The sequence below is a fragment of the Hemibagrus wyckioides genome, linkage group LG24 (genome assembly GCF_019097595.1).
Source record: "Hemibagrus wyckioides isolate EC202008001 linkage group LG24, SWU_Hwy_1.0, whole genome shotgun sequence".
Classification (NCBI taxonomy): domain Eukaryota; kingdom Metazoa; phylum Chordata; class Actinopteri; order Siluriformes; family Bagridae; genus Hemibagrus; species Hemibagrus wyckioides.
Window position 1 is genome coordinate 15,986,825 of NC_080733.1, and position 27,580 is coordinate 16,014,404.

A 27,580-nucleotide genomic window follows, 5' to 3' on the forward strand; every position below is an offset into this window, starting at 1 on the left:
TGCTCATATATCTCTCTCTAATTTCCCTCACTCCTCCCACCTCTCTCTCTCTCTCTCTCTCTCTCTCTCTCTCTGTCTGTCTCTCTCTCTCTTCTCTTTCATGTCTCTCACTTTCTCTCTCTCTCTCTCTCTCTCTCTCTCTCTCTCTCACACACACACACACTCCCTCCCTCCTGTCTCTCTCTCCTTCTCTCCTTTGCTCAGTCTATTCCTCACTCCCTCCTTTCTCTATTGTTGTCTTTCTGTCTTCTCCCCTCTTTCCCTCTCTCTCTCTCTCTCTCTCTCTCTCTCTCTCTCTCTCTCCTGTCTTGTCTCTTCACTGTCACTTCATCTTTCATCTACTTCTTCACCCCCACCCCCCACCAACCTCCATCTCTCTCATTTTTCACATCTCTCGCTGATCCTAGTGGGACAACATGCTTCACATATTTCATATCTTTTTCATATGAACTGAGTGGAGAAGGCAGGCCGCAGGGGGGGAGCCGCTTTCACACACCAACTTAAAATCAATACATCTGTTCACTTCTCATTACACTTTCACCCATTCATACCTATTGGTTTTGGACCTTTGTTCCACCATATATTTATTTACACACACACACAGTCGGACAGTGTTGACCAAAGTGCCGTATTACAAGTAGAATCCTCCTGCGCTCTAAGCTGCACCGATGCTGTTTGCATTATTGCATTAAAGGTGCAGAAGAGGAACAGAGGATAAGCTTTTTGTCCTGAAGGTTTAAGTTCAAACCTCAGGACTGTCGCAGAGACGCAGTCTGAACACCACCATGCTGCTCAGACCTTGGGCTTGGAGTCTGTCTGGAAAATAAAAACACATTATGAGGATGTAATGTTAATCCGCAAAACTGTGGGAATACGGACACCTTTAACAATTAACAATCAAATATATATATATATATATATATTCTAAATAAAAAGTTTAACATATTCTATCTACTTACATCTACTTCAGGCACATTGTGTAAAGAGCACGATAATTTATTATTTGTTATTTACTGGAAAACACATTAAGTGTTGGAAATTATTTATCATAATCGCGTGACTAGTTTTTAAATGATTCAGTATTAAGTTTAACAAATCATTCAAACCAACTAATAGCTACAAAAACTATCTAAATAATAACTTATGATAAGGAGCAACACAGGATTTAAAACCCACTGTTTCAAGAAAGAGCAGCTGGCTTAACCGCAGTTGTTTTTCTTTCTTCCTCCTAATTCCGGTTAGCTGACTTTCATTAAACAAAATTTTGTTTAATAAAAAACAAAAACAAAAATAGCCCTGCGGCTTTGTCTCACCTTACAGACCCGTGAGAATCTCTAGATGCCCCCAGAATAACTTTAACATATTTTCCTGTACTGAGAAAAGAACAGGAAAAAAAAAACTGCGGCGTGGAAACAGACTCGGAGTGATGATTTAGTGTAAGATTTATGTGATCTGAGGACATGAAGCTTTTATTATCGCCACACATACATTACAACACAGTGAAATTCTTTTCTTCGCGTATCCTAGCTGAGAAACTTGGGGTCAGAGCGCAGGGGCAGCTATGATACAGCACCCCTGGAGCAGAGAGGGTTAATGGTCTTGCTCAGGGACCTGCTATAGTGGCACTGGGGCTTGAACCCAGATCCTCAACCCAACAAGTCGTAACCTCTTGAGCCACATTCGTCTCGACCCTTTTGTTACAAAGCAACAAACGATTTATTTATTTATTAAAGAATAACACGTCATCCTTTCTATCCTTTTAGTTCCCCCTTACGTTACAGCAGCTGTAAACGTAAATCGTTCCATCAGCATTCTCTCTCTCTCTCTCTCTCTCTCTCTCTCCTGAAGACTGTCACCTAATAAGATAATATTAGATGAGAGATAATGAGATAAAATAAATGATCCACGTGAGGCAGTAACGTGAACAGAGCATGGATCATGGATCAAAGCAAACTAGAGCTAATTACCGTGCACGTGAATCTTGTGACGTCAGTGAGTGTCATGATCGTCTGGTGTGACGGGTAGATATATAGTCGTGTGGCGATTCCGGTGTAACCATGACAATTACAATTCACTGACACTGGAGACTCCTTCCAAAATTGCCACGTCAACATCTGCTCACAGAAAAACTGGGATTTGGAGCTGTACTGCTTGTCTTCTGATACAGAAAATGACCAATCAGATTACAGATTATGAATTCAGAACATCTGCACCTCTTTATAAGTGAGTCTTTGAGTAAACAGGTTGTTTTTTTTGTTCTTCTGTAAGTACAGAGAAACACACGTGCATTACAGCGATAGTACGCTAAAACAGACAGCTAGAGCTAGATGTGTGTGTGTGTAAATGTGTAAAACATTCCCGTATCCCAGAGCTGCCCCTGATGTCACAACAATGTCCAATAATCCTGCACTTTAACATCATTTCTGATTATTTCTCATGCTTTCAAATTTAATAGACTTAACATGCGGAGCTTCACTCATCCTAAAGACTTTACTATGGAGCAGAAAGGCACATCTGCCATCTTGTGGTACATTTTAGTATTACTCCTAAATTTCAGATTTTCTTTTTCATCTGTCCCACCCGCCAAGAATGACCTTCTTATTGTGTGCTATCTAATGTATAAGATTAGACCTGGTACGGATTCGATATCCAGGATGCAGCAATAAACACAGGATCGGATATTGAAACAGAAAAGAAGAAATAATTCAATTCGATCCCATAACAAGTGGAAGCGACATTTTTTGGAAGCGGAAATGTTTACACCTAAAAATCCTCTATTGTATTTTTCAGCCTATATTATATATGATAACTCTATTTATATATTTATCTTTTATTAGATATATTATATTTGCTATATAAGTGGAAGAGATATCCAAGTCATATATATATATATATTTTTTTTTACAACACTGGGCAATTTTTCCTCTATTTTTCAAGAAAAGTGCTTTTCCCCCACAAATATTAAAGTATGATTTGAAGAAATATCAGATTTATATCATTATTAATTGATATTCAAGCTTTTTGCATCGTTATTCATCCATCCATCTATTTTTTGTAGCACTTACCCTTTGCAGGGTCGCAGAGAACCTGCAATATATACCAGTGGACTCAGGGCACTAGAGGGGGACATCCTGGATGAGCACTCTCTCTCTCTCTCTCTCTCTCTCTCTCTCTCACACACACACACACACACATACAGGTGTGAGACAAACGTGTTAACCTCTAAACCACTTGGTCATTCAAAAATCGCTGTCATTATCATAAAAGCATGTGAAAGAAAGACAAGCACTGTGAATGAATCATAAAAAAAGGCACAACACTGGTTTAAAGTAAAGGTGGTCTAAACGAGATTAATAATACTTAACTTATTGTCAGGTACATATTCAACACATATTTACTCTATTTACTATTTATAATAAATATTTACTCTATTGTTTGAATAAAACATCTGACCTTTACTAACTGACTTGTGTCATAACTGACCTGTGACTTCAGTCTCAATCAAAACTACATTTCTTGCTACACACCTTGTACCATGAAAGCATTCTTCAGTTATTATGATATTTCCCAAATCTGAGTTCAAGCCTCTTTAGTAAGCACTTTATCCTGGTCAGGGGTGCACTGGGGCTAGAGCATATCCCAGAAAAAAATGGGGAAAAAAACGGAATACTGCTGAGATTGGATGCCAGTGTGTCACAGGACACCATAGACATTCACTCATTCACAAACGTAAAAGTGAATGTTTCTGGACACAGACCGGAGGAAAACACATAGAAATTCTCTGGAATCGCTGGAGAATTGTACAAAAATGACAGTTTTGTACAAAAAATATATTTAGATTCCACTGGGGAAAAAAAAATCAAATATACAAGACAGAACAATTATTATACAATATGCAAATCTCCTAGATGAAAATAAATGAAAATAGATGAATGAATAGATGAAAATCTCCTAAATGAATGAGCGAGGGTCAGTATTGAATCACGTCGCTGCAAAAGTTATATCAAGAAGCTAATACTGCTGGAATAAACTTAACGCAGGGTTCGATATGATGTGAAAACGAACATGCAAAATAATTTAAAGGCAGCCATTCCATATTGTGTTAAAAGAAATCATATAATTATGCACTTATATATCTTAAACGTTGTTAAATGGTGAAGTGTAACCTTCAGTGTTTCCCTGTAGAACCATTTCAGAAGCTATTAACCCAGCATTATCCAAGGAGCTCTTGAGGAACCCTTGAGGAACCCATGAGGAACCTTTAATGAACCCCTGAGGAAGCCTTTTAGAAACCCAGAGGAACCTTTGAAGAACCATAGAACCTTTATTTTCTTTTGGCTGCTTGTTTCATACAAAACAAACGTGTTCATCTTTCCTTGAACTGCGTCATCTCAGCTTCAGTCTGGACAAAACAGTCCTGTGTCTGCTGATCCATCGGGTCACTGTCCTGTGGACTGTACCACTCTCATAAACCAGGTGGCCCCCATCATTTCTGTCCTAATGGCAATGTCTGGTTAAGGACTGACAGGCTTGAGGGGCGTGGCATGGCCACTGCTGGAAGTTTCACACAACCTCCCAGAATTTTGCTGATTTGTAGCTCCATGTTTTTCCTTGCTGCTCTCTCGATGGAGTACACTGTCTAGGTTGCCTCACGACTCAGGTCGATAAGCGCACCCTCAGAGCGGCTGGTGTCCCTCAAAGCCACGACTGACACAAAGAGAGAAAGAGAGACGGAGAGAATTAAATGAAGAGAATAATATGTGCTTCAGGAATATTTCTATCAGGCATATCAATATTTGATCAGAAATAATTATGCAGCCTGGGTTCCACACAGAACCACAACAGAGAACCCATGCTTTCTCTCCACACTGCTGATTTTTAGTGAGACTTCAGCTCCAGCCCGTGACATTTCCTACCTCGAGAGACTGCGGCCGGTCTCTGGTCAAGCCTCCACACTCGTTTGCAGTGTCCCGCTCCGTGTCCGTGTCCGTGTCCGGGTCCGGGTTGGTGTGTGCAGGTTTTTGAGGTGTGCACGTCTTCGGAGCAAGGCCAAAGATCTGGTCATAGTGTGAGATCATGAACTCTACCAGCAGAGCCTGGTAGCTGCTTTCCAAAAGGGCGATCATGGACACGTCACCTGACACCAGGGGGCGCAGGAGAGTGGGGCCAAACACGATGCCCAGGTTCCCAGGAGACATCTTATTCTCCTCACACTCGGATATCCTGAGAAAGAAGGTGAAGCAAGAATGAGCTGTGATGGATGAGCGGTAATCAATATCTCTCTCTCACACACACACACACACACACACACACACACAGTAATAATATAATTATTTTAATAGCACTACTAGTGTTTTATATTATATTTATTTATAATAATTTTCATTTCCATTATTTTTTTTAGAATAGATAACTACATCTATCAGTATATATCAATATATATTTATATATTTATATCTTATTTAAAATTAAACTGAAGAACAAATTACAGTGTGCAACGTTCTATATTAATACTTCTGTTTAATCATGAAGTTTCTATTTCTCTGACTTTTCACAGCTATGACACAAGCTTCTGAAGTGTGAGATCGGTATAATCGTGTATCATCATACACTATATGATGCTGGATATAAAGAGCAAGCGGCTTTAGACCAGAGCCTTGTGGGACACCAGGATGTGCTGTTTAATCTCTACATGATCTCCATTGCATTATGGCTGCACATGAAAAGTGAAAATAACAAAGTAGGGTGTAAAAAATTAGAGCCTTATCGGACACCTCTGATTAATTTTATCTGTGTGTCAAAGTAAGATCTAAACCAGGAATGAAGATCTACATTTGCATACTGAAATATTTGGGGTGTGTCTTATTAGCAGGGTTGCCAAATCTGTCAAAAGCACACAATGTTTTAAAAATCCAATTCCAAAAAGAAACTTAAATCATGTATTTTTTTTAAATGAATTAATTATTAATCATTAATTATTCTGAAGTAAAACACCATCTCATTTTTTTAAGAGACTTTAAATATAAATAAAAAATATTTTTATTGCATTTTTTTTTTTACTATCAACAAGAACTATTTCACTTTATTATTATTATTATTATTATTATTATTATGGCTCATTTGTCATCGTCATCACTACAAAACGCTGGGATTCACTCCCCCATCTCCAAAATATCACCTCTATCTTAATATTTTACTTTAAAATCCAGTTTTGTTGTGTTCATGTTCACTACTGAATATTGTTCTCATGTTCCACAAATTTGTAGTGTTCCATAAGTATATCTATTTTTCCCCATGCCTACTAGGGCCAATAAATTCATAGAAAAATTTCAAATAATATACTGTAATCTTGTATCTTGTAAAGAAAAAATGATAACTTATTATTAATTATTAAGCATTAATTATTACTTATTATTTATGAATAACTCGTTATATATAATGATAAATATGCATGCTAACATACGAGTGTGTTAAGTGTGTTACCTGTACAGGTGAGCCATCATAAACTGCAGTGTGCTGTAATTACAGGGAGGAAGTCGCGCTAGAACCTGCTTCAGACTGCTCACGATGCTCTCACTGATCTGAGCACTCTCAGCTGAATGGTCTTTCTCGGTGAGGCGCTGGATTTCTTTTCCAGTGTTGATGAAATCGTTGTAAAGGTCGAAGGTCAGTAACGGTTCAGGGAGCTACAGAAGAGAGCGAGGTGATAAGCACGATATTTTCCCTGTTACTTTGTAACTGTTATTTTTTCTGATAACTGAAATGTTTTTCTTAGTGAGCGAAGCAAAGGTTAATGATTAAAAACATGCAGGACTTACGTCTTTGAAAAAGAGCTTGAGAACGGAAGTGATGTCGTGAGGTGAGAGGTCCGAAAGGTCAACCTGGTCTTTCTGGGTCTCAAAAGCATGACACAGCTTCAGGATTCTGGGCTTAGATCCACTTACACGATAAACTCCCTGAAAGAAGGAGAGAGAGAGAGAGAGAGAGAGAGAGAATTTTAAGTGTTTAATGAATAAAAAAAATCCACTATCAAGTGTATGATCCTGCCTGAAGTACCGTGAGAGAAACATGTGTGATTGATCTAACACAATATTATGACATATAAAACTGAAATATTTGATATGAACAGAGACTGAGGAGGAAATCATCTACATGTGCTCATTCACGATCTAGTGAGTTAGGGAGCTGATTGAGAAGTAGCCCAAGCCTTCATGCAGGTGTCCAGGTTTTTGTCCTCAAAGGTGTGAAGGTTAAATAGGAAAATGAAATAATTCCAAGCTTTGATTTCCGAACCTGCACGGTGAGGGCTCGGCTCTCGAGCTCCTCGGTACAGCGCTGGACTATGAAGGGAATGTCCTGCGGTTGATCTCTGGGCAACATGGAGAACTCCACCCCGAAGAGAACCCCCCTCCTGCGCTCACACTCAATTTGGCACAAATCCAGACACTTCCTGTGAACCATGAGGCCACACTGAGGGCAGAGAGAGAGAGAATGGGAGAGAGAGAGAGAGAGAGCGCATGTGAGTCCCACACAGACCCAAGAGAACTTGTAATGTCAAAATAGGTAATAATAATAATAATAATAGTAATAATAATAATAATAATAATAATAATAATAATAATAATAATAATAATAATAATAATAGTGATAATAATAATACTAATTAATGGCACAATTTCACATTACAATAATTGGCTGAGACCACAATGAAAATTCAAAACAGTTTTTTTTTCATTTAAATATTAAATTAAAAGATTATCTCTCTTTTTTTTTTAAAGAAAATTAAATGTTACAAAAATATTTAGTTATTAAAAAAAGGCTTTTAAAAAAAATCAAGATTCTGTGCTATTTCTAATGTAAGGATTAAATGTAATAAAATTTGTGATACTGATCATGTAAATAAAAAAAAAATCAAATTTTTGCTTAATGTTATTCCTATTGAAGTGTGCACATTTTCAGACAACATGCTGATGGACATGATATTTGATATTAAATCATCAGAATTTACACAAATTGCACATGTCCATGTAACATATCAGAAGTATAATTTGCAATAAACAATTTGTATTATATTAGAAATGAATTCAAAATCAACACATTTCCACTGAAAGCTCTCAGACTTTTGGACCCCACTGTATATTGCAATGAGCTACATTTATGGGGAAAAATGATTCCTCACATCTGTTCAACGTGAATTAAAAAAAAATAAATAACGTGATGTTGCCTATTAATGCTCTTAGAAATAGGTTTTCATGGGTTCTTTCAATGTTTAATGGATCTAGCTTTCCTACAAATGTCTACCTGTATCTGTCTGCATGACATACACAGAAATGTTCAGCATTATATGACTTAAAAACTAAAACAATCATGTGAAATTAAATGAAATAATATACTAATAATACATTTTAAAAAAACCCTGAAAACTAAAAAATAGAAAAGTCTGACATATCGCTTAAACTGACAGATAAATAAATAAGCAAAACTATATAAAAATAAAAATTAAAATGAATTTAAAAAAGAAATAATAAATTAACAAGATTAAATAAAATAATAATGAAATAATAAATAAATAATAAGATTTATTTCTGCAGGTCAGTCCTGTGCTGTCGCTCCTCCTGTCTCACCTCCTCACATTCGATGCCGCTGACCAGGATGAAGTTATCACACAGTTTGCACTTTTGCATTTTGCTCTTTGTTTTCTTCAGGCGGTGAGTGAGAGCAGCTCGGGACGTGGTGCGCACTTTAGAGTAGGTGCCGTTACTGTCATTTAGAGGATCGGAGCTCTCTGTGTGGAGAAAGAGGAAACGCTTTATCAGGTCTGCTACAGCTGTGTGTACAGTGTGTGTGTGTGTGTGTGTGTGATGTGCTTCAGGGTGTGGTTGTGTGTATGAGTGTGTATATATATATACATATATATATACATATATATATATATACATGTGTGTGTGTGTATGCGTCTGTGTCTCTGTGTATGTGTGTGTGTGTGTGTGTGTGTGTGTGTGTGTGTGTGTGTATGTATGTATGTGTGTGTGTATGTGTGTGTGTGGGTGTCTCACCAGTTTCAGCGTTCAGTTCTCTCTCGTCCAGGTCATCAGAGGACACTGTTCCAGTAGACGGAGCTTTCAGCAGTTTATGGGCTTCAGGACAAATTCAGTCAGAAAATAAACAAATAAAATAATATTAATAATAAATAAAAAAATAAAAATGTATTTATGATATTTAACAGAGTGTAATAATTGACAGGTTATATAATGCAATCAGTAACAGGCGAATACAAGATGGATTATCTTTAATTATAGATATAGATATAATTATAGATTAATTATAGATTATCTAAATATGTAGAGATGACAAAATCAAGTATTTTTAAACAGAACATTAAAATATTTCTATATATAATTTCATCTAATAAAAACAGCACCACTGAAACGTGTCTATTTAAAGCAATGTGTTTGTGAATACTGAATAAATATAAATAAATTATTCACATATAATAATAATAATAATAATAATAATAATAATAATAATAATAATAATAATAATAATAATTCCATTTTTAAATGATTTATCTATCTATCTATTATTTATTTATTAATTTATTTTATACATAAACGATCAAACAATAAAGTAAACAAATAAATGATCTTTATATATATGGGACATAAGAATTGAATTTTGTCATAATAATTATGTATATAATTATTTCCACACAATTACGCACACACACACACACACACACACACACACACACACAGAGGCTTCTCGTGTTTGCTTTATCTAATGTGTGATAGCTACAGATCACGCATTCCTCTGAGAAGGATTTATGTTTTTTGAAAAGTGAAATGTGATGAAATTCTCACCTGGACTGGACAGAGACTCCAGACTTCCTCCAATGCTGTCGCTGTCACGTTCTGTTCATTGAAAACATTTTACACCAAGATTTTAATTCCATCAGTAACTTTTCTATTTTCTCAAGCACCATAATATGTAAAAAAAACAAAAAAAAAAACATTAAAGCAGCAGTAAGCAACTTGGACGTACTTCCATCACTGTAGCGCTTCATGTCCTCGTGTAAAGGAGAGGAGTCCTGCAGCGGCGTCAGGGCGTTACTCACTTTACGAGTTCTGTATAAATGAAACATCAGAATCAGGTTTGGATTAGCGTCCCATATATAGGGCAGAACATCAAGGTGACAAGGTGGGAAGGCAGAAAAATAGGGAGGGCATGGCACAAAATACATGGGAAGTACAAACAACAAAGAAGGTTTCAACGATTCACATGCCAGAACCCCCTCCAGTGGTCTGGCAGAGAACTGTCCCAGTGGTTCCTGACATAATCCCCCCTCTAAGGCATGGCTCCTGATGTGCCTCTGGCTTAACTGAGGGAGAGCCCCAGCGGTGAGCGGGAGATGTAGTCCAACATAGACAAGAGATGCAAGGGAAACTGTAGTCCGTGAACCCAGTCCACATCAATGCCCCAGGCCCTAAGAACAACGTGACATCCGACACAGTCAGAAGGGCCGGGAAGCATCTTTCAACCACGCTGCCACACTACGTCTTCCATGCAATCTCATCATCGAGCGGCGTCCCTGGCGGTCAGGATGGTTGGAACCACGCTTCCACAGGGTCCGATAAAAAGGGAGTGCCCTCCACCAAACAAGGTGTCGAGTGGCGTCCTCCATGGAACTTTATCATGGAGTGGTATCATTGACTGGGACAGCAGTGGAGGCACCTCCCTGGGGAAACAGGGAAATGAATTCCACCTGCTTGAAACGACATGGATCCAATGCAGGTGGTCAGATGTCATCCACCGGTAGCTCAGGGCCCCTCACAAGCACACTACAAATTCTTGCAGTGGACAGGAACTCACTGGATGATCCCGCTAGGTCTTCAAAAGCGGTCAGTGATTGTGTAACGTCCGGGTGCCCTGCACCCCATGGGGCTCGAAACCTGTTCTCTGTGGGAACCGTGTGTGCCCGCATGCCATGGAAATCAGACCCATGCGCCGGATCAAATAAGTACTGCTTTATTAACGGGGGTAAGACAAGACTAACACAATAAATAAACAAATAAACATCCTGGTGAACGGCCAGGCCAACGTACATACAGGCATAACAAACGCCAACAGGTACACAAGGGCTCATCTATATAGAGCAGAACATCAAGATAAATGGGGAACAAGTGACAAGGCGGGAAGGGAGAACAATGTGAGGGGAGTGGCACAAAATACATGGGAAGTACACACAACAAAGCAGTTTTCGACGATTCACCTGCCAGCACCCCCTCCAGTTATCTGGCAGGGAACTGTCCCAGTGGTTCCTGACAGTCCTGGATACTCTGCTGTTTCTACAACCATAGGCCAGTGCCACTCAAGCATGAAGGATAGTTTTTATTATTGTTACACCTCTGAATTCTCAAATCATTAATTTTGTTTAACTGAACAGCTCAAACATCACAATTATATTAATGCACTCCTCCTAATACGTTACGGATTCTATGATAACAGCTCATACAGAGGAGCTTGTACAACAGATAATAAATAATAAATGCAGTTAAAAACACAATGCTTCAAATTGTTCTCCCGGGTTCTAGTTTACCCGGGGTTAACAATTAATCCTCTTCACATTCTGACGTTTCACACTGTACATCCCTAAACCCTGGTTTAATCTTTAACGAAGAAAAATATATCATTGTTGATGCAGTGACATTTTTCTGTTAGGAGATTTAACATGTATGGAAGGAGTCTCCAGTGTCAGCGCTTTGTATCAATCACAGAGCTTTACAGAGTTTCCCAGATGCTTCACGCTTCCTGAGTTAAAGCTGTCCTAATATTTAGGTCATTAAAAAAATAAATTATCAATATAACAAGACAATGTTAAGCTTGGAATGAGAAATTATGAAGAGAAATAGGTTTAATGGCTTATAATATTATATATCATTTTATTACAAATAATACAAAAATACCTTTTTATTTCATTGTTTTATATCATTACTTGCTAATCATAACAAATAAAAATGGTCAGTTTTGATTTTAAGGTTTTCTTTAAGCAGCATATTTCTAATACTGAATAACAAACTGCTTGAAAAAAAAAAAACGTTTTCCTTCACCTAATGGCATTCAGCTTTACTCCAGATCACATGCTGAAAAGCATCACCAAAAAGAGCTGAATATTTCCTCTGCTCACCTCTTGTTCTGAGGGATGAACTCCTGGAAGTTGAATGTCTGAAGTGGCTGCTCAGGTCCACACTTCCTGGAGATGTAGAGCAGGTAGGGTTCTCCGGGCTCGCACGGTCGGCAGGTCAGCTCCAGGTTTTGGTAGCCTAAAGGGATGGGCTCTATCTGCTGTCTCTGGTAGAAGAACATGTTCACCGTCACCTGTGTGGAGAGACCATGGCCTTGTTAGAGACTCATTTCAAATACTAATCATCTTTATTTCTTCTAACAGAAATCTTTATCTTCTATAATATAGGGGTCTTATATCATATTACAGAAAAAGGAAAGAAACCTCTTTATCTCTTTACAATATGCTTTTTTACTGTTTTGTTTTGTGTGAGTGAGAATTAAGTATTATTGGAATTAAGTAGTATTGGACAAAGCAACAACTGAACACAATGTTAACAATCAGAAATCTCATGGGTTACACGTGTTACACGTGTAAGGTTACTGCGTGTATCACAGGCTCTCGAGTCGAGTTGTACCTCTTTAAGCACAAAGTCTCCTTGGGAGATGAGCTTGCGGGTGTGAACGATGATCCTCTCCTTCACTTTCTCCAGCTCGTCCTGATGAGCCTTCGCGTCGTTCACACACTGCCTGTATAACACCTCAGCCTCCGAAACCTACCATCAGAAGATAAAGTTAAGGAAATACAGAAAATTAAGTGTATTGTGATTTACGTACATTTACATACATATCTCATCATGACTCAAGCTGGTGACTGGGTCAGGTTTGTTAATGCAGCATTTTCTTAAAAAACAAACCCATTATAACCACAGAACCTCCAGGACAGAGTTTCTATTGCTCTATAGTTCTATATTGTCCTGGAAGTTGCTCTATATTTCTATATTGTCTTGAATGTTGCTCTATAGTTCTATATAGTCCTGAAAGTTGCTCTATAGTTTAATATAGTCTTGAAAGTTGCTTTATAACTCTATATAGTCCTGAAAGTTGCTCTTAAATTCTATTTGGTCCTGAAAGTTGCTCCTTAATTCTATATAGTCTTGAAAGTTATCATATAATTCTATATAGTCCTATAATTCTGTATTGTCTTGAATGTTGCTCTACAGTTTGATATAGTCCTGAAAGTTGCTTTATAGTTCTATAGAGTCCTGAAAGTTGCTCTATACTTCTAGAGAGTCCTGAAAGTTGCTCCCTAATTCTCTATACTTTTACAGAGTCCTGAAAGTTGCCATTTAGTTCCATAAAGTTGCTCTATTCTTCTACAGAGTCCTGAAACTTGCTTTATAATTCTGTATTGTCTTGAATATTGCTCTACAGTTTGATATAGTCCTGAAAGTTGCTCTATAGTCCTATAGAGTCCTGAAAGTTCCTCTATAGTTCTATAGAGTCCTGAAAGTTGCTCTATAGTTTTATAGAGTCCTGAAAGTTCCTCTATAGTTCTATAGAGTCCTGAAAGTTCCTCTATAGTTCTATAAAGTCCTGAAAGTTGCTCTATACTTCTACAGAGTCCTAAGAGTTGCTCCCTAATTCTCTTTACTTTTATATAGTCCTTAAAGTTGCTCTATTCTTCTACAGAGTCCTGACTATAACTTGCTTTATAATTCTGTATTGTCTTGAATGTTGCTCTATAGTTTGATATAGTCCTGAAACTTGCTCTATAATTCTATATAGTCCTGAAAGTTGTGCTATAGTTCTATATAGTCCTTAAAGTTGCTCTACACTTTTACAGAGTCCTGAAAGATGTTCTATTTCTCCTCAGCCTGATTAGATTTTGGTCTCAGTATGACATTCGGTCTGCATGAGGGACTTTTCCAGTCTGATGTGTCAAGATTATGTTAAATTAGTCTTGTGGCTTTGTACGTGTTGAACGCATGAGTGTTTGATGCTTTGCCTTGGACTGTGCCTCATCCTGAGACTTCCTCCTTTTGTCCAGTGTCTTTGTGCCACTGAGTTCGTCGACTCCTTTGGCCGTCATGGCTTTGGCTTTCTCCAGGTCCTCACATCGCTGTAAGTACTGCTGTCGTGCTCGCTTCAGTGCCACTACAGCATCATTCTACATCACACACACACACACACACACAGGACACTCATATTAACATGAGGAGATGGGCAGTATGCTTGGATGTAGTAAGGCACTAGTAAGGAGTACTACAAACCATTCTCTTCTGCTCTCTGATCCACTGCTCTTTAAACTCCCGACGCCACTTGTCAATCTCATTCCTCTTGGCAGACAAAGCCTTAAAGAAAACACAAAATGAATGAATCTCTCCTTCATATTAGATCCATATCCAATGCTACTTTTATGCTACTTTAAGTCACATCACAGGTTTCGACATAAGTTTCACATAAAACCCGTTATAATGCCTAGGATATTTATGTGCTTATGTATGTGTTATAAAGGTTCCTTAAAATCTTGATATTTTCATTGTTCATCCTAAAATATCCGATACTAAGCAAAGATACTTTTTGCACACATTTCTATTGTCAGTGTTTTAAATTAAACAGGTGCATGTCGGGCAAGCAGTTATAGGAAAACAAACTCGAGGTAGTAATGAATTATTTTCCCATAACATTCCCATAACAATTCCATACAAAGCCACTAAATATATTTCCCTGAATATATACACTATAGATAACTAGCTGCTGCTAGTTGATCAGATAGTAACAGTACTATTGAACAGTACTAGTTAAAGAGCTGTGAGTACATGGTAGCAGCGTTGATTGAGAAGCTCAGTGGTGTGTTTGGCTGATGAGCTGCTCTTCATGTCCTGCTCCAGAGCCATGCTGTAGATAGACTGCAGTGGCATCAGGTCCTACACACACACACACACACAGACACACAGAAAGAAAAGAAACAGTCTTTACTAATGACGATTAAACTCTTCTGTATATTCTGTGAAGCATATCCACACACACACACACACACCTGCTGAGCAATACAGGACTTTGTTGTTTCCGCTGCCTTCATGATATTCTTGGCAAATTCTTGCTCTGTTTAGAAATCAAAATCAGACCATTAACACATAGATCACACGACCTGCAGAGAGAAACTTCATTTCATTTCAACTTCACCTTCAGTGTTAAAGATGAAAGAAAGATGTGCAAGGAAAATATATGTAGCAGAATGTCCGTGGTGTGCGTATGATGATCTGTTTCAGTTTCCTCTTTTTTCTCAGAGGCCAAAAAATGGAATTTTCTCCTGTTTTATCGTGTCTAGGTTCAGCATTGAATGTCTTTGTCATGTCCCACTCCACAGTGGTGATTAATATGAAGCTCATATGAAAGTAGACACTCAGAGCTTTAAGAAGTAGTTTTTAGTTCATAAGTATTTCTGTTTTTACCTAGCCGACTAGTGGCGATATATTCATAGAAAAGTTCCAAAAAACAAAAACGGTTAGTTGTGTTTGTTTCTTCAAAATAAACGTTGATGTCAAACCCATTTCTGCCCTCTGAGATGATCCAAGTGCTTATTCATAAACAAATTTGAAGGCATTATCTTCAACCACTATAGTTATAGGTTAACCAACAGAGGGTAAAAATACATGTCTCACACCGAAAGTACTGACTCATTTTATATCAGGCTTGCGGTGATAAACTAATTAAGTTGTTTACATTGAAAAAGTCCCATAAGTGGATTTCCATTCTGTCGACAGGATTAATGGCTGAAGCTGCGATGTTTCGCACCGTTCACACACCTACAGGCAATTTACACTTCACCTACCTTTTTCTGACTCTAGGAAGAAACCCACAGGAACCTGATGTGAATGCCAAGAGTGTGTAACCGAAAGACAAGATCAGACCCTAGATCTTGTAGCTGTGAGGCAGCAACTCTACCTACTTATCAACCCACTCACTGAAGTGTTTTTTAATCTAAATATCCATATGATGTAACCCCAGTTGTCCTTTTCTGTCCAATAGCCTCCCTAAAGGACCTTGTAATCTCTATTATAATCCCTTCTCAGTGAAAAGCTGCTATATTTACTCTCATCTCCTCATCCAGCCTGAGCACTTCATCGACCAATCAGAACAATCCAAAACTTGACTATAAATTATTTTCTATATGTAATCCTAATCTGCTTGAAGTCATGCCAGAATTTTATACTTTATTTTTATTTTACATAATATAACATAATGTTATTTGAACTCTCAAATCTGATTGGTTTAAATCTGCTCTCTAATACGTGATTGTTTCTGACGTTTAACAATGCACATTGCTGTAGTGTCTAAGTAATAAAACACAACAGGTCGTGTCTTTAATTGAAAATAAATAAACTTCAGGTCAAGCAACACAAGACACTCTCATGATTCATGATCATTTTCTGATAGCAGCATCACAATGAGCGTGTTATTCTTTACACCCAGTAGAGAAAATGTATGTAGAGTAAGCTCTAAAAGTAAACAGAGGTGAAGTGAGACAAAGGTTAAAGTGAACGGAAATAACAGAGCGCAGAGATAAAGCAAGGTAAAGGCGATGGTCTGTGTAGACTAAAAAAATAAAGCACTCTCACCTAGACTGATTCTCTTGTCTATCCAGGTGAGAAGGTCTTTGGCGTAGCGGCACCACATTTTGGCGTACTGTAAGGCGAGCTCCACTCCACCCTCGCTGCGGCACATGGCCACATCAGCTTCCTGGGCTGTATGAATACATCAGCATCACAACGAGCAGGGTGTTACAGGCGAGTCACACTAACACACCCCAAACACCCTCAGAACACACCACCGGTGCACCTCCTGCTGCCTACTGATGCAAAAAATCTGCCAGTATCCAGTGTATAGTCTAGGTGCATCATAAGAGGCATCAAATAATAAAGTTCTTAGAAAATCTGAAAGGTAGAGAGCTTGGAGGTGTTGACTTTTTTCTCTCACAGTTCATAGCTGTCGATGCTCATGTCCATGTGTGATCTGGTGTGTAAGTGTACTTGCTAATCCGTCTAAATGTGGCATTGGCTCAGTGGCTGATTACAGAGAAATGATAACTCCGCCCCCTTCCTTTCTATTTCGATTCCTTTGGTACTATTATTAAACACGTTACACATTTAGACTTTTAGATGCAGTTCTTCTGTAAATTATGTAATTATGCCTCATTTTATTACATAGACTAATTGGTTTATTTACTCACAAAGCTGCCATTTTTTCTATTTGAATTGTCTATTGTCTATTCTGTGTTTCTTCTAGTGTTGGAAATACCCCCCCCCCAATATTCTGTATCTGCCTATGGTTTAATCTGTGTTTCTGCTTTAATCCTGTGCTAATCCTGTTAGTTAACTGAAGAGGCTAATTGCGTGTAAGAAAGGTTGAAGAAGGGAATTAAAGTGCTGTGGTAATACTGCTCCACATCACAACATGGGTACTGTGCTATATACAAACACACACACACACACACACACCTCACAAAAATGACAGCAACATGCTATAACAACAATAACGACAACAAAATACTACTACTGTCTAAAACACATATTCTACCAATTAGCACCTATTATTGCCATCTTATCATCTAGAACCTGTCAGGAATTTAATATTCCACTAAACTTCCTGTTGAATTAAAAAAAATTAAAATGAAATAAAAAATTCTAAATAAGTAGTGAGAGTGTGGTGACAGATCAAAAACGATGTAAACGTTAGCTGATATATTAGTTAGTTGATACGATATCAGTAACACTGTGCAATATCAGAACCCCCCACACACACACACACACAAACAAGCACTGAGAAGAGGATTTACCCGACAAGCCACCATCTCTTTCATCTCCATCAGAACAGACCAGTGTGTGGTCGACATCTTCACTCTACCAAGAGCCAAAAAAAACAAAATTTGAAGAAAACATCAACAACAACAACAACAACAAAAACAACAAGCATGATGTTTAATCTTCCTTACAGACAAATCCTCAGTTGTGTCTATTGTATCTCCTGTTTCTGAGAACGTCTGAGTATCAGAGTCTCCGAGTAGATCATCTACAGCCCTGAAGAAACCACACACACACACACACACACACAGAGTGTTAGGTGACATCCAAGTAGTTCATTAACTACTAATTATAATACTGTGTAATACAATACTTAAGTATATATATATATATATATATATATATATATATATATATATATATATATATATATATATATATATATATATATATATATATATATATATATATATATATATAAAACATATATATATATGTGTGTTATATATAACACTTGATATAAAGTTTGCCCATGACAAAAAATTGTTTCATTACAGATTACAGAATTAAATTTTTTAGAGAATTATTTTTATCAATACATTTATAAATAATATGAATATTTTCTTTCTCTTTTATTTAATTCCTCTTCATGCAGCTTCCTTCCTGGATGACATTTTAACCAACAAAGAAGGCGTAACATCTAAGATTTACGTCAGCTTCTTTCACACCTCAAGCATGTTGACACTTGAAGCTCTCACCAGCTCAGAAAAAAAAACCTTTTTTTTCTTAGTCTCTCTGATCAAGTGAGCGGAGTCACACAAACCACCACATTAAACAAAAATGGCCCAAAAATGGATTATTTTCTTCTAACACTACATCCCAAAGATTCCCCTTATACCACAGTGATTTGCCAGTTTGTGTGCATTTTAGATCATTTACATTTACTGAAGTTATCATTGAGATCAATGACAGCTATAACCAGTCACATCCTCTCTCCCTTTCTGTCTTCATTTTACTCAGAAACAGGAACACTTAGTTAAACAAATGTTAAACAAACATCTCAGACAAATCTTAGACCATTAAACCATAGCAATGAGTCCGTGCTGTTAACATCTGTTTTGTGCACCATATATACAGACCTTGTGTAAGTAATACACAGTAAAGTATTAGATCTAAGTGCATTAATATGATTCTAGGATTTATAGCTACGCTACTGTCACGGCCGCGGTTAGAGGAAATGAATCGAAACCATCTGACCAATCAGAATCGAGACTACAATTTAACAGCGCTGTGGTACAAGTCAATTTATACCAGAGAGTTATACCACAAGTGAACTTCCTTCCCTCCAGGACATCTACGCAAACTGATGTGTGAAGAGGATCATCAGAGACTCCAGCTATCTGAGCCATGGACTGCTTTCATCGTTACCATCAGTGGTGGCTGATCTTACACCAGCAGGTTGCAGGATAGGTTGTTCTGGCAGGACATCAGGTTGTTGGACTCTAATCAGCACTGCTGTATCTAATCTCAATGCTCTATCCATTTACACTGGACTCTGACAGATGGACAGATCTGAGATCAGACTCCGACTCTCCTCTCACCTCTAGGTCACTTTATGACCGCATATGCATGTTACATTTTACTGTTATTCCGTGTAGAAGTGTACAACAATGTAGAACAGGAATGTCACTGTATGTAGCCTCTAAAAGATGCACTCTTCATGCACATGACAATAAGCCTGTTGTTGAAGGCTCAGTTGTGAGGTTTCTGTAAGAAGAGTTTTGTCTCTTGTGAGCTGAAGCTGTGACTTTAGTAGAGAGGACATTGTGGTTTCTCTGTAACATGAAAAGGCTTTTTTGTCTTAACTTCCTGATCAAGATTCAGCTGAGGGAAATGACTGTTTATAGCTGCCCTACAACGTAATGTGAGAACAGGAAATAACCTGTCACTGAGAAGGTGTACAACATTTATCATTACTATATACCGGAATGTTAAGTCATTACCACGTTGTTGTGGTATGAGAGGAAAAAGAGACGTCATGACATGCTGTTATAGGAAAACTATCAACTGCTACATCACATCACTCTGAAGGTGATTGTAGTTCAATAACAGCAAAGATTTATTCCCTATTTATATCAGAGTTGTAACATGTTTCTGATTCACAGTGATATTTTTAATAATATGTAATAGAAAGTAAAAACAGAAAAGAGCCTCAAGTGAAAAATAAATTCAAAATATTTGGAAAATGGCATCCAGTACCAGGGCTTCAGAGTCTAAACTCTTTTCCCAGAGGCCAAAACATGGAATTGCTCCTGTTTTATTGCATCCATATTTAGGATTGAATGTTTTTGTCATGTCCCACTCTACAGTGGTGGTTAATATGAAGCTCATATGAAAGTAGACACTCGGGAATTTGTAGTGTTTTATAAGTTTTTCAGCTTTTACCTAGCCTACTAGAGGAGATATATTCATATCATATATTCATAGAAAAGGATTTACAAAAATGTTTCTATCTTTAAAGTAAATGTTGATATCAAACCCATTTCTGCTCTTTAAGATTATCCAAGTGCTTGTTCATATGCAGCTAAAATCTGAAGGTGTTTGTCTTCAACCACTAAAATTCTGTGTAAGGTTATTTAACAGAGGGAAAAACACGTCTCATATAATGAGTCGTGACACATTTTATATCAGACATGTCGCCAGAAAATAATTTCTACTGTATTAAAAATTGAATTAAATAAAAAAAAGATATATATCTATACTATGCATACTATATATTTAATATATATAATATATTAAAAAATGTAAAAATATACTGATTGAAAATGTCCCATAGGTCAATTTCCAGTGGACTTGATGGAACACCAGTGTACAGGTAAAATGGGTTAAGGGCCAATAATTCAAGAAGAACAGAGAACCCAAACCATCCATACTATCTGAACTGCCGAGCCATTTGAGAATGTGCAATAATGCTAACTTCCTGTTAGCAATATGAGCATGTTTAGGTAAACAGATGGTAGGATTACATACGTGCAGCTCACTAAGGACAGATCCAAGTTATCGAAGTCCCGTAAAATCTCACTGTAGCGTTTGGCTGGCTGTCTAGTGAGGGCTCCACCTTCTGGAAAAAACAAGAGAGAGAGAGAGAGAGAGAGAGAGAAAATGTCTGAATAAATGACACATAATTGGATAAATATAATAAAATAATAATAATTAATAATAATAAAATAATAAAAGGATTAAAGAACTGTTATTATATGACAAATTTAATATATATATATATTTGTGTGTGTGTTATAGGGATTTTTTTTTTGCATATATGAAAGGAGTCTGTACAAATCTGTACTTTTTTTTTGCAGGGAAAATCCTAAGGACAGAGAAGTTTTTGCGTTGTGATTTGTCTGCAAAAGACAACCAGCATGTTTTTTTAAACAAAGAAAAATGGAGGAACGAGTGTTTAGAGCTTACTGTAAGTTATAACAGGAACAAACAGGAAGTAACTATAAATGAGTACAGATGTCATTCTTCAATAAATATATAAAATACAATTCCATCATGTCACCTCACCTCACCTCACAATTATTAATAGAACAACACCAGTGTTTTATTCCTTACAGAACACATTAAGTGAGGCTTCTTCAAAATGCAACCCAATGTACTTAAGCAGAACTAAATGCTTTGTAATGAACAAACTAAATGAATACAGGAAGAGAGAGAGAGAGAGCTAAAGGGATGTGGGTTGACATGAGCTCATTGACAACTGCAGTGAGATGGCATTGAACAACACCAGCATTGGAGGTTGATTTCACCTCTAATCTAACGTGAATAAACCCTGTGCAAACTGTGTCTAATCTACTGTAACGCGTAATGTCTGTTATAAGTTAATAGTCAGATTTTCAATTCAAAAAGAATTGAGCAATTGGGCAGCATGAAAATCCAACCAGAAAAAAACACCTATGGAATGTTTACAAATTTTACTCACAGTCATATGTGGAAAAAAAATTCCAAAATCTTTGCTAATGTTTTTTTTTCTAATTGAGCTCCAGTAAAGTACAACCTCAAATTCTTCATTCAACTTCTTTTACGTACATATGTTTTACAAAGAAATTTTCATTTTTAACTGTTGAAATTAAGCTCAAGCCTTGTTTTATCGATTAGGTATTTAAAACATTTATTACCATGTTATATTGCCTGAAAACATTTAAACTCTTTATATTTTCTGCTGTTATGCATAACAGAACTATATACAACTATATATATCTTTAAAATTTCAAAACAGCGGTTCATAAGACTGGCAAAGGACAAAAATGACTCTCCACTGACCACTAACTCATTCAAATGTCACTCAACAGCTGTAGGATGAAGTCAAGTAACCCACAAAAAGAATGGCAAATGGCAGCTGGGGTGAAGTACATGACGACGATGGTTCGAAACAGGCTGAAGAGGCAGGGCTGATGTCATACAAAGCTAAAAACAGCCCTGCATCCGTTTATCATGAGAAGCAGGAAAAGCCAGGCTGAGTTTTGCAAAAGACTGTAAGGATTGCACAATAGTGGACTGAAGAAAGGCCGTCATCTTTGCCCAACACCTGCTTATCTAATGGTTAGACGGAGACCTGGAGAGGTCTACAAGACACAGTGTCTTGCACCCACTGTAAAATTTGGTGGAGGATCGGTGATGATCTGGGGGTGCTTCAGAAAGGCTGGGATCGGACACATTTGTCTTTGTGAATGGGCATGAATCAAGCCACCTACAAAGCTGTCCAGAAAGAAAACTTGCTTCCTTCTGCTCTGACAACGTTCCCCAGCTCTGAGGATTGGTTTTTCCAGCAGGATAATGATCCATGTAACACAGCCAAGTCAATCAAGGTGTGGATGGAGGACCACCACATCAAGTGTGTCATAGCCAGCTCAATGTTTAGACCTGATCCACACTGAAAACCTCTGAAATGTGATCAAGAGGTAGCTGGATGGTCAAAAGCCATCAAACTGAGCTGAGCTGCTTGAATATTTGCACCAGGAGTGGCATAAACAGCAATGTGAAAGATTGGTGGAGAGCATTCCAAGATTCACAAAAGCTGTGATTGAAAATCAGGGTTATTCCACTAAATATTGATTTTTTAAAATTTATAACATTAGTATTATGATGTTTAAAAATGACCATGAGCTTGTTTTCTTTGCATTATTTGAGGTCTGAAAACTGTGCATCTCTGCTCTAAATGACAATATGTTTATTTTGAATTTAGGAGAAATATTGTCAGTAGTTTATAGAATAAAACAAAAATGCTCATTTTACTCAAACACATATTTATAAATAGTAAAACCTGAGAAACTGATAATTTTGCTGTGGTCGCTTCATTTTTTCCGGAGCTGTACATATACTCATATATCTTTTTTCCACTTCAGATTTACGCATATAATGTGTTTTAACTTGAACATTACATACAAATAATCAATTCATCAATAGTTCTAGATCTAAGGTCTGGTTTAAGATATAAAAACAATCTTCTGCAAATTGCACCTGGAGTCAAAATAAAAGACATTTTTGCTTGAAATTCATCCCAATCAACCCAAGACAATCATGGTGAAGGTAAAGGAGCTTAGTAAAGTTCCCAAGAACATTATTAATCAACTCTTGAGTGGAAACCTTTAAAAGAGTGGAACTCTTAAATTGGAAACATCTTTAAACATCGCTGTCAGTACAACTGCTTCAATAATATGATCCCATATTAACAATAAGGAAAGTCAGCGAGAAGCTAGGAGTCATTCGAATAGAGCTGCAGGAAGACGTGAAAGCAGCAGGAACATGAACAGTTACATGGAGAACAATATGAAATGAACTGCACCGCAATCATCTCAGTTCCTGAACTCCTCTGCTTCTCTGTCTGAAATCCGGACATGTTTGGACCAATATTCTCTGGTAAGATGAAACAAAAAATATTAGGATTTAGCTATAATTCAGCTCATCATGTTTGGAGAAATGTGTGGTTGTCTGTCTATATGTGTGGCCCTGTGATGGACTGGTGACCTGTCCAGGGTGTACCCCTGCCTTTAGCCCAATGTGCGCTGAGATAGGCTCCAGCAGATCCCTGTAACCCTAATTAGGAATAAAGCGGGTATAGACAATGGGTGGATGTGGATTGGAGAAAGAAGTGAAGGGTATTCACAGTGAAACACGGTGCTGGGAGCATCAGGACTTGGAGCTGTTTGGTACTGAGGGATTTGTAGGAAACATGAATGGACGTATTAGAGGAGAATTTAATCTCAAGACACGACCCCAAGCATGCAGCCACAATAAATCAAGAAGGACTTGCATGGTCTTCCTGATCTCCTAACTTGATTCCATTGAGAATTTATAGATGATTTTGAAATTGAGTTCTTCATTGGAATCCTTGGGGCAGCAAATACGATTTCTCAAAAAAAAAAAGGACAATATTGAACCACAACACTGCATAAAAAAGTGAATAGCTTCTTGTGGCAGACGTCTTAAAGCCACAATGACCAACAATGGTTGTTGTTGTTGTGTTAATGACACAACATTTTAATTCTTTATTTGGGCTCATGAATACTTCTTTGTTTTCGCCCAAAATGTGTGTAAATTTGATGTGGATTTATAAACTGGAAGTATATTAAATTAAAAAAAGTATCTTATACATGTAATTATTTCACCTTATTGTATGTAAATGCCATGATATATTGTGAAACAAACATTTTGGAAAAAGTCATTGGTTATGTAAGCAAGGTTATGGTTATGTGCTTCTGAAGCTGCACAGTGGAAACTTTTTATTCTTCACTGCAACTTTTACGACGTCTACATCACTTACTCAAGCGCACTACATGAAGTGTGTCCTCGTCTTCTTCTTCTTCTTCTCAACATGCATGCATGCTGATATTTTATAAATAATCGTATACTCATAAATAATAGATTTTCTTAAGACAAGCCATCAAACCTCAACAGTAAACTCCTGTGATATAATAAACACCAGAAAAACTGACAATTTCTTTCTGTCTTTCGTTGCTGTGCTCCATTTTGGTCAACCACATCCTGCGCGCACAGGCACCGCTCCTGCATGCAGGAGCACAAAACACTTGTTTTTCATTGAGTGCTCATTAACAGAGTCGCAGAATGAAGCAGGATTTTTTGTCTAAATGTTTTTTAAAAAAAAGCTATTCATCTTTGTTGAGTTGTTGTTGTTGTGTGTGTGTGTGTGAGAGAGAGAGCGCTTCTTCATGACATCTCACTTCTGATGTGGTCAGCGTGTCGTGTGTGAAAGTTCCCTGAGGAACTCATTGTGAATAAGTCAGTGAGGTCAAAGTGGAAATGACTGACACACACACACACACACACACACACAGAGCAAATAAAAGCCTTAATATTCTGCATTTCATAAGCAAACTTCCACCTTAAAGCTGATTTCCTCATTATATCGCTGCATTGTCGCTCGATACTGTACCTACGAATTCAACTCCAATTTTATTTGCATTGCTCTTTACATAGCATCCTGTTTCTGACTCTACGTAACGTTTTTCGCGTACTTTCTGTGATGACAGACAGCTCTTCAGCCTCTAAGCTCCACTGACAGACAACAGAATCACTGAACCGCTCTATAAATCAGTAATCTTTTACTTTTTACTTTTTTTTTCTTTTACTTTTTACTTTACTTTTAATCTTTTACTACATACAATATGTGATATCTTGATCTGACTTCCACTGACGTCTACTGATCTTATTTCACTACATGTCAAATCTTACAGTTTTTCCAACCTTCTTCGGAAAAAGCATACTTGATACTCTGCAATTGCTTATTAAAACAAAAAAAAGAAAAAAGAGAAAAAAGGTTTTCCGCTGTCGTGAAGAACAGACAGTGCAGAGCTTCTTCCTGTAGACTTCCTGTATAGGCATTAAAGTTTCTTTACATTCATATGTTTCTGAGCATAAACTCTGTCCTCTTTCTTTTAAAAACAAAAAATCCAGTGGCTCAGGCGGTCATTCGCCAAGGGCAACCAGGTATTTATCAGGAGTTTATGATACCAAATCTCTAAAGAAAAGTATCAGTGATTCACCATCAGATTTTATAGTGGAGTTTGGGATTTGTTTCTCCAGTCTCTCTTTTCCAAAATGTTTGATTTGATCCCTTTTCTATAGTTTTAATGACACTTGATAAGGTCAGGACTTACATTCTCTACTCAAGCTGCCAGGAGGAGATTCTTACATGCAACCTTACTTTGTCCAACCACTTGTTACTGGAAATGTTGAATAAATATCACCTTTCAAACCTGTGATACTTTAGCACTGCTTGTGGTTAACAATAATCATGCTTAAGTATTTTTTTAAATTTTTTATATCCATTACCTGACCAGTTGGGGTCAATAACCTTTCATCTCTTCCGTAACGAAAGCTCTTTATTTCCCATTATAGTGATGAATAATACAGGGATTTTCATATGCGTGCAAATTCATAAAAACAGGAAATGGTCAAAGGCGAAACCAGAGACCAGTTGTTTAAAGAAATGTTGTGTTTTTTATTCCCCCAATGATGGAAACACTGGGTTTTAATTTCAAACCTTTAAATGTGTGTCAGTAACGTGCCATGTGCTGTTGAGAGAAAATACCGTTTTATTATTTATTTATTTTTAAAGTAGTTTTTATAAAAGTGATTTCCTCTAGAAGAAAGTTGACGATTTTCTTGATAAACTGTCAGCTGTCTATAGTTTGGATACGAATGAGGACTTGTTCCAGGTCCATTTATTATCTTTTTAGACTTCAGAGATCTCTCTCTCTCTCTCTCTCTCTCTCTCTCTATATATATATATATATATATATATAGATTAATAATATATATTTTACAAAAATAGCTGCCTCATGGTCATTTTCTGTCATCCACTATGACACTTCCTGTCTATCTTTTAAGATTTAAAACTCTCAGATAGGATTATTAGCTTAAAATCAAACACACATCGGGTCGAATTAAATGAAAATTAAAAGAAAATGTCAATTTCATAACACAGCTGAAGAAAATCTGACGGAAGTAAAAGCATGCAGATCAATGCAGAGTTTACATAAAGCAAGGCCTCCTTTTACTGGAAGTGGTGTAAAAAAAAAAGTGAGTTTCTGCTTTAACTTGTCTAATGTATGTAAATGTAGAATGTTAAGTAAAACAACAACCCTAATTCCCTTCCCATATTCGAGCTGAAGGAGTGTCTTAACAGTAGAAACAGTTGCTGCCTGTCAGAGCTATTCTTAGCTGCAGCTTGGACTCAAAGTCAAAATGCAAAATAAGACAGGAAGTTCTTTCACTGATCATGCACTGGTTCAGCTTGCACACACACACACACACACACACACACAAAGTATAAAAAGGAAACAGATAGAAAACTATAAATTCGAATTTTTTAATCGAAAATTAAATAATAAGTTCAACTCTTTATGAAACCCACCTTTCGGTTGGCGTAATGGTGCGGCCCGTGTCGTCTCCTCCATTGAGTCGTCCATCCCTGAACCACCGGCAGACATCAGAGCGTATATATCTTCACCTCCACATTACTCCATCAACTACACAGAAGATGCTGAGGATTCCCAGACAGATTTCCAGACAGAGCCGAGATCCAAACCCAGTAGCGGGGGTCACTCTTCAGATCTGTGCTAACATTTGTGCAGGCCCTGAGGCAGACATGTGACACTTTCTCTCCTCACACATTTGTTCTAAGTGAACTT

At 37.3% G+C, this 27,580-nt stretch overlaps 1 protein-coding gene across 1 annotated transcript; it reads right to left on the reverse strand.

Moving 5' to 3' along the window:
• Positions 1–4,300: 4,300 nt before the first annotated feature.
• On the reverse strand, positions 4,301–27,580 carry gmip (GEM interacting protein). The gene is made up of 20 exons (XM_058378453.1): positions 27,304–27,580; positions 20,898–20,988; positions 18,059–18,143; positions 17,903–17,966; positions 16,686–16,811; positions 15,104–15,168; positions 14,883–14,990; positions 14,334–14,414; positions 14,069–14,230; positions 12,699–12,836; positions 12,185–12,375; positions 10,042–10,124; positions 9,861–9,911; positions 9,057–9,137; positions 8,625–8,785; positions 7,294–7,470; positions 6,819–6,956; positions 6,484–6,686; positions 4,917–5,223; positions 4,301–4,707 (listed from the first exon to the last, which is right to left on the reverse strand). Exons 1-20 carry the CDS (start codon positions 27,377–27,379, stop codon positions 4,696–4,698), a joined length of 2,400 nt encoding a protein of 799 aa, XP_058234436.1. The 5' UTR covers positions 27,380–27,580; the 3' UTR covers positions 4,301–4,695.